Source organism: Mesocricetus auratus, unplaced genomic scaffold, assembly GCF_017639785.1.
Source record: "Mesocricetus auratus isolate SY011 unplaced genomic scaffold, BCM_Maur_2.0 Super-Scaffold_100676, whole genome shotgun sequence".
Classification (NCBI taxonomy): Eukaryota; Metazoa; Chordata; class Mammalia; order Rodentia; family Cricetidae; genus Mesocricetus; species Mesocricetus auratus.
The window spans coordinates 77,255,587-77,270,253 of NW_024429266.1; the positions used below are offsets into that span (position 1 = coordinate 77,255,587).

The 14,667-nt window shown below is 40.6% G+C and overlaps 2 protein-coding genes across 11 annotated transcripts in view; one reads left to right on the top strand and one right to left on the bottom strand.

The window, feature by feature from the left end:
* Positions 1-7,543, bottom strand: part of Pign (phosphatidylinositol glycan anchor biosynthesis class N) — a 123,749-nt gene extending 116,206 nt beyond the window's left edge. For all 3 annotated transcript variants that reach the window (XR_005873945.1, XM_040738107.1, XM_040738106.1), the window contains exons 1-4: positions 7,404-7,543; positions 2,493-2,612; positions 1,377-1,613; positions 482-603 (exon numbers count right to left, since the gene is read on the bottom strand). Coding sequence is in view for 2 of the 3 variants with exons in the window: in XM_040738107.1 (XP_040594041.1) it covers positions 482-603; positions 1,377-1,597 (343 nt within the window). In the remaining variant the exon portion in view is untranslated. The remainder of the gene's footprint in view (positions 1-481; positions 604-1,376; positions 1,614-2,492; positions 2,613-7,403) is intronic.
* Positions 7,544-7,792: 249 nt separating this feature from the next.
* Relch (RAB11 binding and LisH domain, coiled-coil and HEAT repeat containing) overlaps positions 7,793-14,667 on the top strand; it is an 88,873-nt gene continuing 81,998 nt past the window's right edge. For all 8 annotated transcript variants that reach the window (XR_002385164.2, XM_005081455.4, XM_005081456.4 and 5 more), the window contains exon 1: positions 7,793-8,541. Coding sequence is in view for 7 of the 8 variants with exons in the window: in XM_005081455.4 (XP_005081512.1) it covers positions 8,016-8,541 (526 nt within the window). In the remaining variant the exon portion in view is untranslated. The remainder of the gene's footprint in view (positions 8,542-14,667) is intronic.

Here is a 14,667-nt window from a genome sequence, read left to right on the forward strand (position 1 = left end):
GCATTTAGAGCTCTGATAAGATACACCCTCAGCTGCTGCCTCTAAGAGCACCTGTGCCTATTCAAAATATTCCCTTTTAAAAGGACTCTGGCCACCTCCCATCCCCCCCTTCTCTTTTTCCCTTCCTCCCTCCTTCCCCCACCCTGCCACTCTCCCACTGCTCCTGTCCCCAGAGGCGAGTCTCCCCCAATCTCCTTTCCCCTTTTTACGATACTTTTCTACTAATAAAAAAGAACCCTCCAACTGAACTCTGTTGCATGGTTTCTCTCTGGATATGCTTTTTTAAAATTACAGCAACCACCTGTAACCCTAGTTCTAGGGAGTTGAATACCTTCTTCTAGTCTCCATGGGCACCGGCATACATGTGATGCATAAACAAACACACACGCACAAAATCAAATCTTTAAAAACATGATTTTGTGGTAGGAAAATTGTTTATATAGCAAGCATTTTACTTGATAAAATTGTTTCAGAATACAACCTTTGGCAACTGCACTGACATCCTCATAAAACCCAGCTATTAGGGCTACATGGCCAGGCCGAGATTCTGTTGGCACACGTGTGTGAGATATTCCCCAGCTGCCTTCATGCATTATAACATTCCTAAAAGACAAAAGGGAAGACCAATTAACATATGCTAGTATTAAAAGCCTCATAAGGCTTTAAGAAAGATTCTTATACAAGGACTCAAATCAAAACCTTAATTTTAAGATGGAAAGATATCTCAAAAACCAGTTGAGCGGGATCATATACTTACTGCCTACCACAGCAGCATCAAAGAGTTCAGGTAATATGAAAAAGAAAACACTCCCTTATTCCAGAAAAATAAAAGACAAACTACACCCTACTGTTTCAAGCCACAAATCAGATATGCTTGGTTATGTAGAAAAAAATGACATGCAGAATATTATACTGTTAAATTTTGTTTGATATGAGGACAGTATATAGCTATATAAAACAGTCTTTGTTCTTAACACATGCAGTATAGTAGTTGGTGGAGAAAGACTACATTGTCATATTTTCAAATTCTTTAGGAGAAAAAAAGCCAAAAAATCTACAATATGTATAACTACAGTTCTGAGTGTGAAAGAAAAAACTCATATACTTTTTAAGTTGAGGGGGAAAAAATAAAGGTCAGGCATGGAGGAGGGCTTGTGAGGCAGAAGCAGGTTGATCTCTGAGTTTGTGGCCAGCCTGGTCTGCATAGCAAGTTCCAGGCCAGTCTACATAGTGAGACCTTGTCTCAAAAAAAAAGTATTTTAAAAAGTTTAAAAGATTGTCAACTGTCAGCAAATATTCATCAGTTCATAATAAATCTATTTTAAACTTAATCTACCATTTCTGAGACACACCCCTAACCCTGCTGAGATCCTTACCTAATAAAAGGTGCTCTAGAGTTTCCATCTTCATCTAATTCATAAAGAGCATCTGCTCTCAGGCCATCAGCAACAAATAGTACTAATCTTTTGGCTGGAGGAGGTAATGGTGTAAACTGAGGAGTCATTCCATGAACCAAAGGAGATGTAAAATAAATGTCAAAGATGGAGGCAAAGAAAACAAAATGTACAAGCAATCCCAAAGCAAAAAACAGCAGCATGTCCAGAATGAGCTATCTGCAAGAGAAGCCAAAACAGAACAAAGTCACAATGGACACACCTGGTGAGGATCTGTCTTCCACGTCTAATGGCTTCACATACAAGGGCCCTGGGTCAGGACACTACACAACTTACAACTTGACTTGTTTATAGTGGCAACAATAAACACTTAAACAGGATAATACTGAAATAAAACATATGTTAAAGTACACCAAGCAAAAAGAAGTTTGATTAGGACTAATAAACTAATTAATCCAGTTAACTACCAGATAATTAAAAATTAGCAAAGGAACACAGAACAAAAGATCCTAATTAGTTAGGATCAATCACAGGAAATTCTAAATAACAGAGAAAATATAACTCAGGCCATTCTTGATTGTCCCCACAACTCTGTTCCTGCTCTTGGAATTTAAATTTATTAAATTACTTAACCCCTTCAAATGGTTTGAGGTTTTTGTTTGGTTATTTTTTTCCACTTTGGTAATCAGCTTAGGGGTTTGTCTAATTCTCTTGAGTAGCAACAGAGTGAGAAATACGCATTCCATCTATCTTTCAGTGACACACAAGAAGTTAAACTTCATTTATGCCTCGGAAATCTGTACTCCTTAAATAAACACTTTATTTCCCTAAATTAACAAAAAGGGTTTTACTTATTAACTACAAATTGTGTGTACCTAGAAAAGAGCACCAAGAAGCCCTATCAGAGATCTGATGATCTTACAAACGCTGAATGATGAGAAAACCAACAGAATGTTTAACACTATAAGATAGTGTGTCATTAAACCTCAAAGATCAAAATGCCCATAGGAATGTTTTCAATTCAGTCTATCATTTGCTTTTGTTGGTAAATACGTCTACAGATTAAGAAAGAAAATACACCACTAAAATTTCTCTTACTTGAAGCAATATTGGGTACATATAATAACCTTGAAGTGAAAAATACGAATGATCAGAACTACAGACACATCTTATTCTTCCTGGTCTGAAGAATCAAAAATCACAAGAATGGAGTGTGTCCTGTAAAGAGAAAAGAAACAAGTAAATGTGCTTACCAAAGACAAACAAATAAACAAATAAAATGAACTAAAAGGTCAAAGGTCAAATTAGAAGATACTTTGTTTTATTCTAAGGGAATTTAGGGTGAACAAAATATACAAGGATTAATTTTGCAACCTAATCTCTCAATGCAATGGTTTCTTCCTAGTTTATATGACTGTTAAACTACACAATGAGCACCATCATGACAAGGGTGGTTTGTTTGTTTGTTTGTGGTTTTTTGTTGTTGTTTTGTTTTGTCTTTTTGGTTTTTCTAGCCAGGGTTTATCTGTGGCTTTGGAGGCTGTCCTGAAACTAGCTCTTGTACGCCAAGCTGGTCTCAGACTCACAGAGATCAACCTGACTGTGTCTCCCGAGTGCTGGGATTAAAGGTGTGTGCCACCACTGCGCAGCTAACAATGGTGTTCTGAGTAATGATAATTGAAATACAAAAAAATTAGCCAGGATTCCACTACCTTGTAAGCCAGCAGTTCTCAACCTATGGGTCGTGACCCCTTTGGGGGTCAAATGACTCTTTCACAGGGTTAACCTAAGACCATTGGAAAACACAGATATTTACATCATGATTTGTAACAGTAGCAAAATTACAGTCATGAAGTAGCAATGAAAATAATTTTATGGTTGGGGGTCACCACAACATAAGGGACTATATTAAAGGGTTGTTGCAGCATTAGGAAGGATGAGAACACTGGTTCTAAGCAAATACTTGTCAACAGTTTCTTTAAAAATTATCTTTTCCCACTTGGGAGGCAGAGGCAGGAGGATCTCTGTGAGTTCGAGGCCGGGCTGGACTGACAGCCTCCAAAACAGTGAAAAGATATATATATCTTTTCACTGGGCAGTGGTGGTACACACCTTTAATCCCAGACCTTTAATCCCAGCACTGAGGAGGCAGTGGCAGATGGATTTCTGTGCATTTGAGATCAGCCTAGTCTACAGAGTGTGTTCCAGGACAACCAAGGCTACACAGAGAAACCCTGCCTCAAAATAAATAAATAAATAAATGTATCTTCTCTCCACTTTTGTGGGGGTAAGGACCTTTATTTAAAAAAAACAGATATTAACATTCAAAATGCTTTATTATATTTTTATCTGTGTGCAATCATATGCATATGCACATGCATGCTGAGGTACAAATGTGGGGATCAGAAGGCAACCATGTAATCATACACTGGCCTGCAGGTTCAGTGGTAATGCTGTTAGGTACTGTGCCATCTTGCTGGTCCCAACTATTCATTTTTCCTTGAACATAGATTACCACTTCCCTTAAAAACAAACTCTTCCCATATATCACATACCGTTATCACATCTTGTCCTGTAAATGCATCTCTGCTAACAAATCCCAAGTTAAAAAACACTGAAGTTCTTTTTCTCCAGTTTTGACTATCAATAGCAGCCATGTGATAAATGAAATGTATATATAGGGCTTAGATTTTGATCAGTGATAGACTTGTGAGCTCAGTGCACAACTATTTCTTTGATGATTTAATGTCTGTTTTTGTCAATTCATGATAATTCAAGGACAGCAGGAAATGTCATCATTTGCATCCATCACAGTTCTATACAGACTCAAATGTTTGCTGAATAAATCATCTTGGAGTAAATTTCACTAACAATATGTACGATAACCACTAGAGGTCGCTTTGCTTTTCTGTTTGGGTTTCCTGGGTAAAACCTGTGAAGCTTAAAAGGTATTTTCAAAACAAACACAAAAAAAAGCCCACATTTTGTTTAAAAAATTTATTATACATGAAGCCGCAGTGATTTGAAAGTATGAATACTCATATAGTGTTTATTATATACAATCACACTTATCTCCAGCAATACTGCCATTTTTCTTTAAAGGGAACCATTTTCTTCACATTTATTGAAACGGAAAACCTCATTGGCATAGTTGAATTGTTTGGAAACCTTCAAAATAAATGTGTAGCTTTTAAAATTTAAAGCACACATATTCATTTGCCCATAAAAATCCAGTTTACATCTGTGGGATTTTTAACACCATAAACTAAATCTAATAAAGTAATAGATTCTATCAAACATTAAATCAACCAAACTTTGCATTTGCACTGTTAGGTGTGGTTATTTAAGACTACTAAATCGTCAAACAATTTTAACACATAAATGATTACTGTTTTTTTATATTTTTTATATTTTTTATTGCTAAGAGACAAACGTCAATGACTATCCTTACTCAGATGTCAGCCTGAAGGCTTTGATACGGGCTAGTCTTCCAATGAAGAAAGAAAATTCCCATTAACTATTAATAAATTATAAGTAGAGGTCAGAAATTTTTAATATCCCAGTGTGTGCATTAAAGCTATTAATACACAATGCAGAGAGGCAAACTTACCCTATGGGAAGACTGGTCAGTTGATTTGCTAAGAATATGCAGTTAGATAGATAAACAAACCCCAGTTACAGACTAGGAAACTAGAAATAGTAACTACAGATGTGTATAGCAAGTCAGACACGGAAGAACTTATTCAACTTTAGACTCAGAGGCAAAATTGTAAAGCTATTTTCAATTTGCACCCAAATTAAAGCTGCTGCCTCTTTTAGTCCTACTGACTCAATTGCTTTTCCAGGCTCCTTTAGTCATTGATACTTGTTTATTTTTTTAACCTGCCAAATGTCCTCAGTATCCAATATTCCATTAGTTAACAAGAGACCATACTAACATCGGCTGCCAACCAGCTACTAGGCATAGTGACAAGAGCATTCACAATTCTATTTGCTTTCATTATGCCTCTGGGCAGATGAATGCAAGTGATGCTGAGGCTCAAACATTTCCATACACAATAAATAATGTGTACAGGCTCTTCCTATCATATCAACTGCAGTTCTCCTCAGGAACCCTGAATGTAGCTTTCAAAACTTCTTCATTACAAAGAAGGAAAAAGTGTACATAAGCCATGCATTTCTTTTTTTTTTTTTTTTTTGGTTTTTCAAGACAGGGTTTCTCTGTGGCTTTGGAGGCTGTCCTGAAACTAGCTCTTGTAGACCAGGCTGGCCTTGAACTCACAGAGATCCGCCTGCCTCTGCCTCCCAAGTACTGGGATTAAAGGTGTGCGCCACCAACGCCCGGCAAGCCATGCATTTCTGCTCATGTCTTTCCCCTGCCATTCATTAATCCTCCATTCCAAAGTTTGGTTCTGGTTTTAATCTCTTTGTTGATCTCAAAGTCAGGACTGGTCATCCCTTATGCTAAGAAATGAGAAACACAATAAATACTGGCCATTTTATAATATTTCCATGATACTGAAGATCTTTTTTTTCAGATTCACCAATAAATAGCACAGAACAGTATCTACCCAAAGAATTGGAAGCTAAAGTTTTATTTAAACAATAACAAAACCCTTACTACTAAAGCTATTTTTTCAATTATCTTACAGTGTAGCAAGGTTCCTTATAGTCTTTTACAATTTGGGTTAACTTTCTCCCCATCTCCCTATCCACAACTTAAACCATCCACCCCAACCCCCATATTCCTCCTCCCCCCCAACTTCTTATAACATGTAAAAGTATTTTAAAAGCTTCTAAGAAAACCCAAACTAAAACAACAATAATGATGGCCAAACAAAAAACTCGCAAAGCATAGTTCAAATGAAATTTTAGTTTATTGATACTGATTAAACTTTAGTAAAAGTCTACACTTACAATCTAGCATACTTTACATGTAAACCAGTACCGGACCTAAGGTCATATAACAATGCTCTATTTTTATTTTCCACAAAGCTAAAGGAGACACTTCAGTGCTTCAGTAAGCAGGTAGTCAGCACTGCTGCGTATTAACTTTATTGTCTGCTTGGGAGCTGTTTATAGTATGGAAAGAAGTGTAAAGCAAAGAAAAAGTGGCAATTTGTGTGTAACAAAGCGGAAGCTATCGGACTAGTAGTCCAATACTATACTAACGGCAGGGAAACATCCCCTTATCACCTCAGCCTTATCAAGGAATAACACGACAGACAAACGATCTTCCGAACTTAGGTCTGTAGATATGTATAAACGTTTCAAAAAGGAAATCAAGTCTCTCTACAGCGTGCAATTTGTTTTAAGTCGTTAAGCTCCACAACAAAAACCTTGATTCTAGCCTAAATGAACTTAGAAAAGTTTCAGGAGATGGTGTAAAAAAAAATAGTTCTGGACAAAAGATGAGTGATGTTGGTGCCTACTGGGACGGACTTGCCCAGGTCATCGAAGCTGTCCAGACTAAAGTTTACAGTCGTCTAGTAGTGAGACAGCGCTTTAATAGCAGAAAACGTTCCTATGGTGCAAACTGTTAGCTCCAAGGGCTTGCGGAGCACTTAGCTTGTCATCCAAGCCCAGGCAGTTCACAGATGAGTGCAAAGGCAACTCGAAACTCAGGGCTGCAGTTTCCTTCCAGGCTCTATCTGCATCCTGCAGCTTTCAAGGTCCCCTCTGGGGACCGACGGGGTTCCCTCCCTTAACCGCAAGGAGTCCCTGCCGTCGCTAGACCTCCAAGTACGGAAGAGCAAAGAAGCCACATGCCACATTCTAGGCATGGCCCAAGGCACTCGCTACCTGGGCGGAGACAGCAAACAGAGGCAAAAAAAAAAAAAAAAAAAAAAAAAAAAGAAGAAGAAGAAGAAGAAGCATGAAGGGAGCTGCAGGCAGGAGGCCACCTGCGGGCGCCAGATCACCGACGGGTGGGCGCGAGGCCACCTGCGGGCGCGAGGCCACCGGGATGGCGCGGCCACACCTCAGGAGCAAGGGTCCCCGGGACTTTACCTGGGGCTTCTCCGGCTCAGGCCCGATTTCGGGAACGGGGCCGCCTCAGCACGAAGTCAGGAGCCGGGCTATGAATGGTCCCGGGAAAGGTCCCTCAGCCCTCTCAAAGCACAGCCACCCCGAACCCCTCACCACCTCCACCTCCGCACCTCGAGGGAACGCCCCCAGCAAGCCCAGGCCTCCGCGGCTCTCGCGATAACTCCCTGGGCCTGCATCCCAGTAACTCCAGCCAATCCGCGAGGGGCCGTGGGCGTGGCTTTACGTTTGAGTCCCGGAGCGGGCCCTTCAATCTTCCGACTCCTAGGCCTAAAGTGGGTGGGGCTGAGGCGGGGACGGGGCGGGGCGAGGACGGGACACAAACCTGATCTCGCGAGAGTAGAGACCAGGAAGACGCCTGCCGAGCCCGCTGCGGGTGCAGCAGCGGCTCAGGCGGTAGGTGCTGCTGCATCCCCGGCCTCCTGCCTCCTAGTCCGCCCTAGCCTCTAGGCGAGAAGAAGGGACGCGGTCCGCCCGGGCTGTCTGAGTGCCCAGTGGCTCCCGGGACCTGACGGGGATTCGGCCTGCGGCCTGTCGGGCCGGGCAGAGAAGCACCCACACTCCTGACACAGTAAGATGGCGGCGATGGCGCCCGGAGGTGGTGGCAGCGGTGGCGGCGTAAATCCATTCCTCAGCGATTCCGATGAGGACGACGACGAGGTAGCGGCCACCGGGGAGCGGCGGGCTGGACTTCGGCTGGGTGCCGGGGTCGGCTTAGATCCTGGCTCTGCGGGCTCGCTGTCGCCACAGGACCCCGTGGCCCTGGGGAGCGGCGCGCGACCAGGGCTCCCTGTGGAGGCGCCCGCCGCTCCGGCGGCCCTGGGGGGCAGCGGGGAGACCCCTGCGCGATTGTCCATCGATGCCATCGCGGCCCAGCTTTTGCGCGATCAATACCTGCTGACAGCCCTGGAGCTACACACAGAGCTGTTGGAGAGCGGCCGCGAGCTACCGCGGCTACGCGACTACTTCTCCAACCCTGGCAACTTCGAGAGGCAGAGTGGGACCCCGCCAGGGATGGGGGCGCCTGGGATGCCCGGAGCATCCGGGGTTGGAGGCGCTGGAGGTCGGGAACCCAGTACGACGTCGGGCGGAGAACAGCTCAGTAAGTAGGCGCAGCCGGTCCCACCTGCAGACGTGGGATTGGGAGAATCGCTGTGCTGCTGAGGGGCATTTGTGGGCGGGTGCTGGGTCTAGGGTCGTTTTGAGAAGAGAGACAATACTGCGCGAGCTGGGAGGTGCTCTGCGTAGTGGAAGCCAAACGATCCCTCCTTAGCTGTTCTTTGTATGGCTCTGATCTCTGGCAGGTGTTACACTCACTGCTCCTGGCCCCCCTTGGTATTGGGACCTATAACATCGAGAGTGTCCTGTTTATTGGCTATTGTGGCACTCTGCAAAGCTTCCTTATTGCTTGGGCATTCTGCTCTGGGCATTTTTCCTTTTTTCCCCAGTCTCCTGAATCACACTACCAGGAAATAATGTTTCTTAGTAATTCTTTGGTTTCACTCGAGAACAGAATAGGAAACCGCCGGTGCCTCTGGAGTTGAAGACACTGAAGACCTTTGAGCCTTAACTCAAAAATTGGTTTTTGCATTATTTTGGACAATTAATTTATGCTAATAAAGAGAAGGACATTCCGCTTCATGTGTGTTGTGTTTAAATAATAGCAACATAATTTAATTTCACTACCCCAATTTTAGTAGCATTCGATTTACTGGAAGACTGGAACAAACCAAGGATCATCTGCCATCTTTGGTTTTTCACCACAGCACCACTGTGTAGACTTTTTCCCTCTGAATAAGCTAGTGGTCTGTTTTTCTCCCTACATCATTTTTAGCAGCAGAGTAATCACTAATAATAGTCATTACTTATGTATAAGCTTTATATGAGGATTCTCAGTAGCATCTGGAGAGGCATCAAATTTTTCCCACTGATGCTAATACTTTGGTGTGTTCTGTAAAGCCAACTGGAATTTACTAAGTGATTTCTATAAGTGTCTGAACTTTAGAATGATTCAGAGACATTAATTGCTCAAGTTTGATGTAGTAGTACTAGGTAGGGTGCGCTTACTATCAGGGTAAATCCTAAGCACATTTCCTTCTTTTATAACTACCTAAATTATCTAATGATTGTCACCTGACAAGCTCCCTCATCGGAGCCCAGGCCAAATATCACTTTTATAGTACTTTATGTGCATCCCAGTCTTAGATAGTTTTAACCTACATCATAGCCTTCAGCTCTTTTGTATTTGGTTTGATGGCAGTAATGATTTAATATAATCATTGTACTTATTAGCTTGGAGTTTCTGCCTCTCTTTTCTCAGAATTGAGGATTAAACCTAGGGCCCTGCATCTGATAGACAAACTATTCTATATCTCCCTAGGTTTTTTTTTTCTTGGTTTCGTGTGTGTGTGTGTGTGTGTGTGTGTGTGTGTGTGTGTGTGTGTGTGTGTACGAGAGGGTGACTATTGGTTGGAACATGAGGAGTTATTATGTTTTGTCTTTAAGTGGCAGATCTAGGACTTGAATTCAGATCTCTATCTTAACATTCATTCTACACAGCTACTATATTATGTCTGCTTTAAAGATACAACTCAGCAAAAGTTAGGTTTTTTCAGTATATAATCAAGAAAAGTATCAGAGTGTGTCTTTACCAAAATGGCCAATCAATAATCTAAAGGATGCATTGAAAAAGCATAACACCATATTGAGGGGAGATGAACAATCTGCCAGGAGCATCACTCCATTTCATCAAGGTAGCCACACTGCATAGCATTAAACTGAAAGTCAGGACATGTGACGGTAAGCTATCCACAGAGAACCAAGCACATTTTTAATAGAATACTTTTTCTTTCAGAATTTATACAATATATTTTGATCGTATATATCTTCCATTCCTTCCCCCAACTCCTCACCCATTCAAATTCTTGTTCCTCTCCCCTTTTTTAAAATAACCCACTTAATCTTTTATGCTTCATATACATATATATATGTATATATATGTATATTCATTCATTCATGAGTGTGAGCCCCTTCGACGGAGCATGGTTGCTCTACTATAGGCCATGCCCTTAATGAACGGACTCTCCCCCAGAAGCCTTCAACTGTCTTTGACTCCCCAGGTAGTTATGTGGACTTGTGATCCCCTCCCTACCTCTTGTTGGAATGTAGATTGGCTTGATCTTGTGCAGGTTTTATTCAGAGCAAACACAGCAGCTATGAGTTCATTGGGCTGGGTCCTGATGAGGTAGTTTGTCAGATGACAGTCATTAGATATCATTAGTCCTGTCATGTCCAAAAGACAATTTTTTTCCAGTCCTCCCCAGTTCCTGGCTCTTAGGGTCTTTCTGCCCTGCTCTTTTGCAGCAGTCCCTCAAGGCTTTGGGGATGTCTCATATTAGTATTTATGTGATATTCTCTGATAAATTGAGTTTCTACTTACTACCAGCCATATCCAAGCACATGTATCAACTGTTCTTTGTCAAATCACCTAACAAGGCCAAATCAGCTTGTATGATTTTCAGTCAAGAAGCTTAGCTGCATGATTGCATGTGCTTGTTGTGGTAATAGAGCATGACTCAGCCTCAGGGAGAATAAATGAAGTTGTAAGCATGGGTGTAGCCTTCCAGATTGTCTCAGCCATTTCAAAAATTACAAGTGAGTTTGTTTTTAAAACCTGCTAGTCCTGTTGTGAAGCTATAAGATTGCTCAAGGTAGTGTCAGCAGATTTTTGTTATTTCTGCCATTTCTCAGTTCTGTATTTGTGTGCTGCCTTAGTTCACACTTACAGCTTGCGTCTGAAACACCAGTTTTACCCTTATCCTGTGACTTGATCTCATCCTCTATCTTTATTCTTACTTGATTTTTTCCCCACCTTACTATTATTCGTTTCTATTGTTAACACAGATTTACATTTCCTTGTACTGGGATACAAATGTGAAATAAATAATCCTGTGCACCGTGTAGAAAATACTATCGGAGATAGGTAAGATGGAAAAGTATGAAATGAAACTGGTGTTGGTGTGCACACCTTGAATCCCAGGGCTCAGGTGGCAGAGGCAAATGGATGGATCTCTGAGTTCAAGGCCAGTCTAGTCTACAGAATGAGTTCTAGGACAGCCAGGCCTACACAGAGAAACTGTCTTAAACAAAGCAAAACAAAAAAGTATGAGATACGATGAATTAGGATGTAGTAGAGAGGCAAAGCATATAAATAGAGTTGTTAAGGGAGCATGTCACAAATAAGACGTCATATGTAGAACTTTCAAAAAGAGATGGAAGAACGCAGTGGATTTGTAAGCCTCAGGACAAGGTAATTAATAAAACTATTTACTTTTTTATTTTTAGTTAATGTAAATGTGTGTGTACCCAAAAGAAGAGGCTAGAGTTAGTTTTCTCTTTATTTCTACATGAGTTCAAGAGATAGAACTCAGATAGTCAAGCCTGGTAGAAAGTACCTTTACCCACTTGAGGCAGCTCATTGTCCCTTTCTATTAATTATTTAAATTAGCATACATATTAGTGAGTTTTGTTATAGCATTTCATCTATACTTACTCATCTGCTGTTCCTTCCCTCCCTCGAAATTGTCCTCTCTCATGTCTTTATGTCACATGTATTCCATTACCTTCCACCACTACCCTTCTTTGTCATTTTCCTCTAACAGGGTCCCTTTTTACTTTCTTATACACATACAACCCATATGTACACACAGAAAGTTAAATCTAAAGACCACGTATGAGAGAAAACATCTTATTTGTCTTTCTGAGTCGGGTGTATTTCACTTAACATAATGATCTCCAGTACATCCAGTTTCTTGCAGATACTATGATTTCATTTCCTTCCAGAGAATTTCTGTTGTGTGTGTTTGGGCATCTAGGCTCTGTCTGTGTCTGTGTGTGTGTGTGTGTGTGTGTGTGTGTGTGTGTGTGTGTGTGTGTGTGTGTGTCTGTGATGATCATGAATAGTACAGAAATAGCTGTGAATGTGCAAGGATCTCTACAGTGCTGACAATATTTCAGGTCTGTGTACCCACAAATGGTGCAGCTGGGTCATATAATATGTCTCTTGTTAGTTTTTGGAGGAGCTTCTAAATTGACTTTCATAATGCCTATATGAACTTGCATTCCTACCAAGGCTTCCTATTCCCCCTCCCCATCTTTTATTTATTTTGTGTGAAAGAATGTGTTCTGCCTACATGTATGCTTTGTGCCATTGTATGCTTGCTACCTGTAAGGATTAGACACCTACAATTTGAGTTACAGATGATTGTGAGCCACCATGTGGATGCTGGGAACTAAACCTATGTCTTCTGCAAGATCAACAGAAACACTTAATGAATGAACCATTTCTCTAGTCCTGATTGATGATAGCCATTCTGACTAAGACAAAAAATGGAATCTCAAAGCAGTTTTATTTTTGTTTCCTTGATAACTAAAGACAATGAACACTTTTTCAAATATTTACTGGTCCCTTTTTTTTTGAGAACTGTATGTCTGGTTTGTTAGTCCATTTGTTGATTTGATGGTTTATTTGTTTGATATCTTTATATATTATAGGTATTAATCCTCCATCCCATGTGTGGTTCTTGATTTTTTTTTTTTTCATTTTAAGTCAGTTGGTCTACAGATTGGTAGATACTAATTTTACTTTGCTTATCATGAACTTACTGGTCGTGTTGCTGTCTACATTAGTGACTTCACTGTAGTGGCTTCTGGCTTATTTAAAACAAAAAGCAATTCTTGATGAACTTTGTTTCACTCACTCCCTTTCCTCTACCCTTAGTACTCAGGTTAGCCTAGGACTGCACATTTGCTACACAAACTCTGCCACAGAGCTACTTTCTCCAGCCTTCCTTTCCTTGCTTCTTTCCTTTTTTTTTTTTTTTTTTTTTTTTTTTTTTTTTTTTTTAAGACAGGATCTTTCTGGGTTGCCAAACAGCCATTGAATTCTTTCTATAGCAGAGGCACACCTTGAATTCTTCTTGGCCCAGCTTCCTGGGCAGCCATAATTGCAAAGCTGAGCTGACTGGTTAGCTATTCAAAGTTTTATTTCCTCCTGTCCAAAACCCTCTTATAATTAGCAAAAATTTACATTACAGAAGAAACAATCCTTTTTAGAATTTGCCCCCATTTTTGTCTAGTATATGATAAAATTTGGCTTTAACTCATTATGTGTAGCAGTAATGTTACTGATATAATTTTGCTTCTTTCTGCCTTTTCAGCCATGCTTTGCTTAAGTAAAGGCTTAATCTTAGTCACATTTCCCCAGTGCCTAATATATCCCTAAACTGGTTCTTGAAGCCTTTTCCTGACACATTTACATATTTACCTTCTTCTGAAAGGAAGTCCCTGCTTGTTCCTTTCTCTGAAGTCTCTTCAGCCCATAGTGATTTGAAATCCCCTGAACTTCATAACCACAGTACATGTTCACCAAATGTACATATAAATGAAGCTACCTTTGCATGTGATTTATAGAATCACTCTGCTTATCTTATATTCAGCCTATATGTAATAGATTTAGTTCTCAGCCTTGATAAAATTAAGAACAGGTTTGTAGCCGGGCAGTGGTGGCGCACGCCTTTAATCCCAGCACTCGGGAGGCAAAGGCAGGTGGATCTCTGTGAGTTCGAGGCTGGGCTGGACCAACAGCCTCGACAACAATACAGAGAAACCCTGTCTCGTAAAAACCAAAAAAAAAAAAAAAAGAACAGGTTTGCTGCCTTATCAGTAGTTGCTCAACTATTAAGTGAATTAATTATTAAGAAGTTACACAGCAGACATGCTAGTCTATGAAGAAATACTTTGTGGCTACAGTGGTGTTTATTAGCATGTAGTAACTCTGTGGTGTTTTGTTTTATATTGTTTTTGAATAGATTCTCTAGTCAGGCAAGTTCTGGGCTAAAATGATTCCCCTATCTCAGCTTCCCAAGTAGCTAGAATGGCAAGGGTATGTCATATGTCGAATCTGATTGCCTTCTTTTTAAGCAAAAGTGGTTAATTTTTCCAAAATTTCCCTCAAGTCTTAGATCATTTGGAATATAACAGACATTTGCTTGTCCTAAAAAGGTACTGTGTCTGATTAATGTCCTTGATCATTTGTTGTTGTTATTGTTATTGGACCTACAATGTAACCTATTATTAGTCTTCAAATTCAAAATACATTTGCTTACAAAAATCTGTTGCAGTTTAGTCTAGTCAAAATTAACATTACTTTTTCCATAAACAAATATTT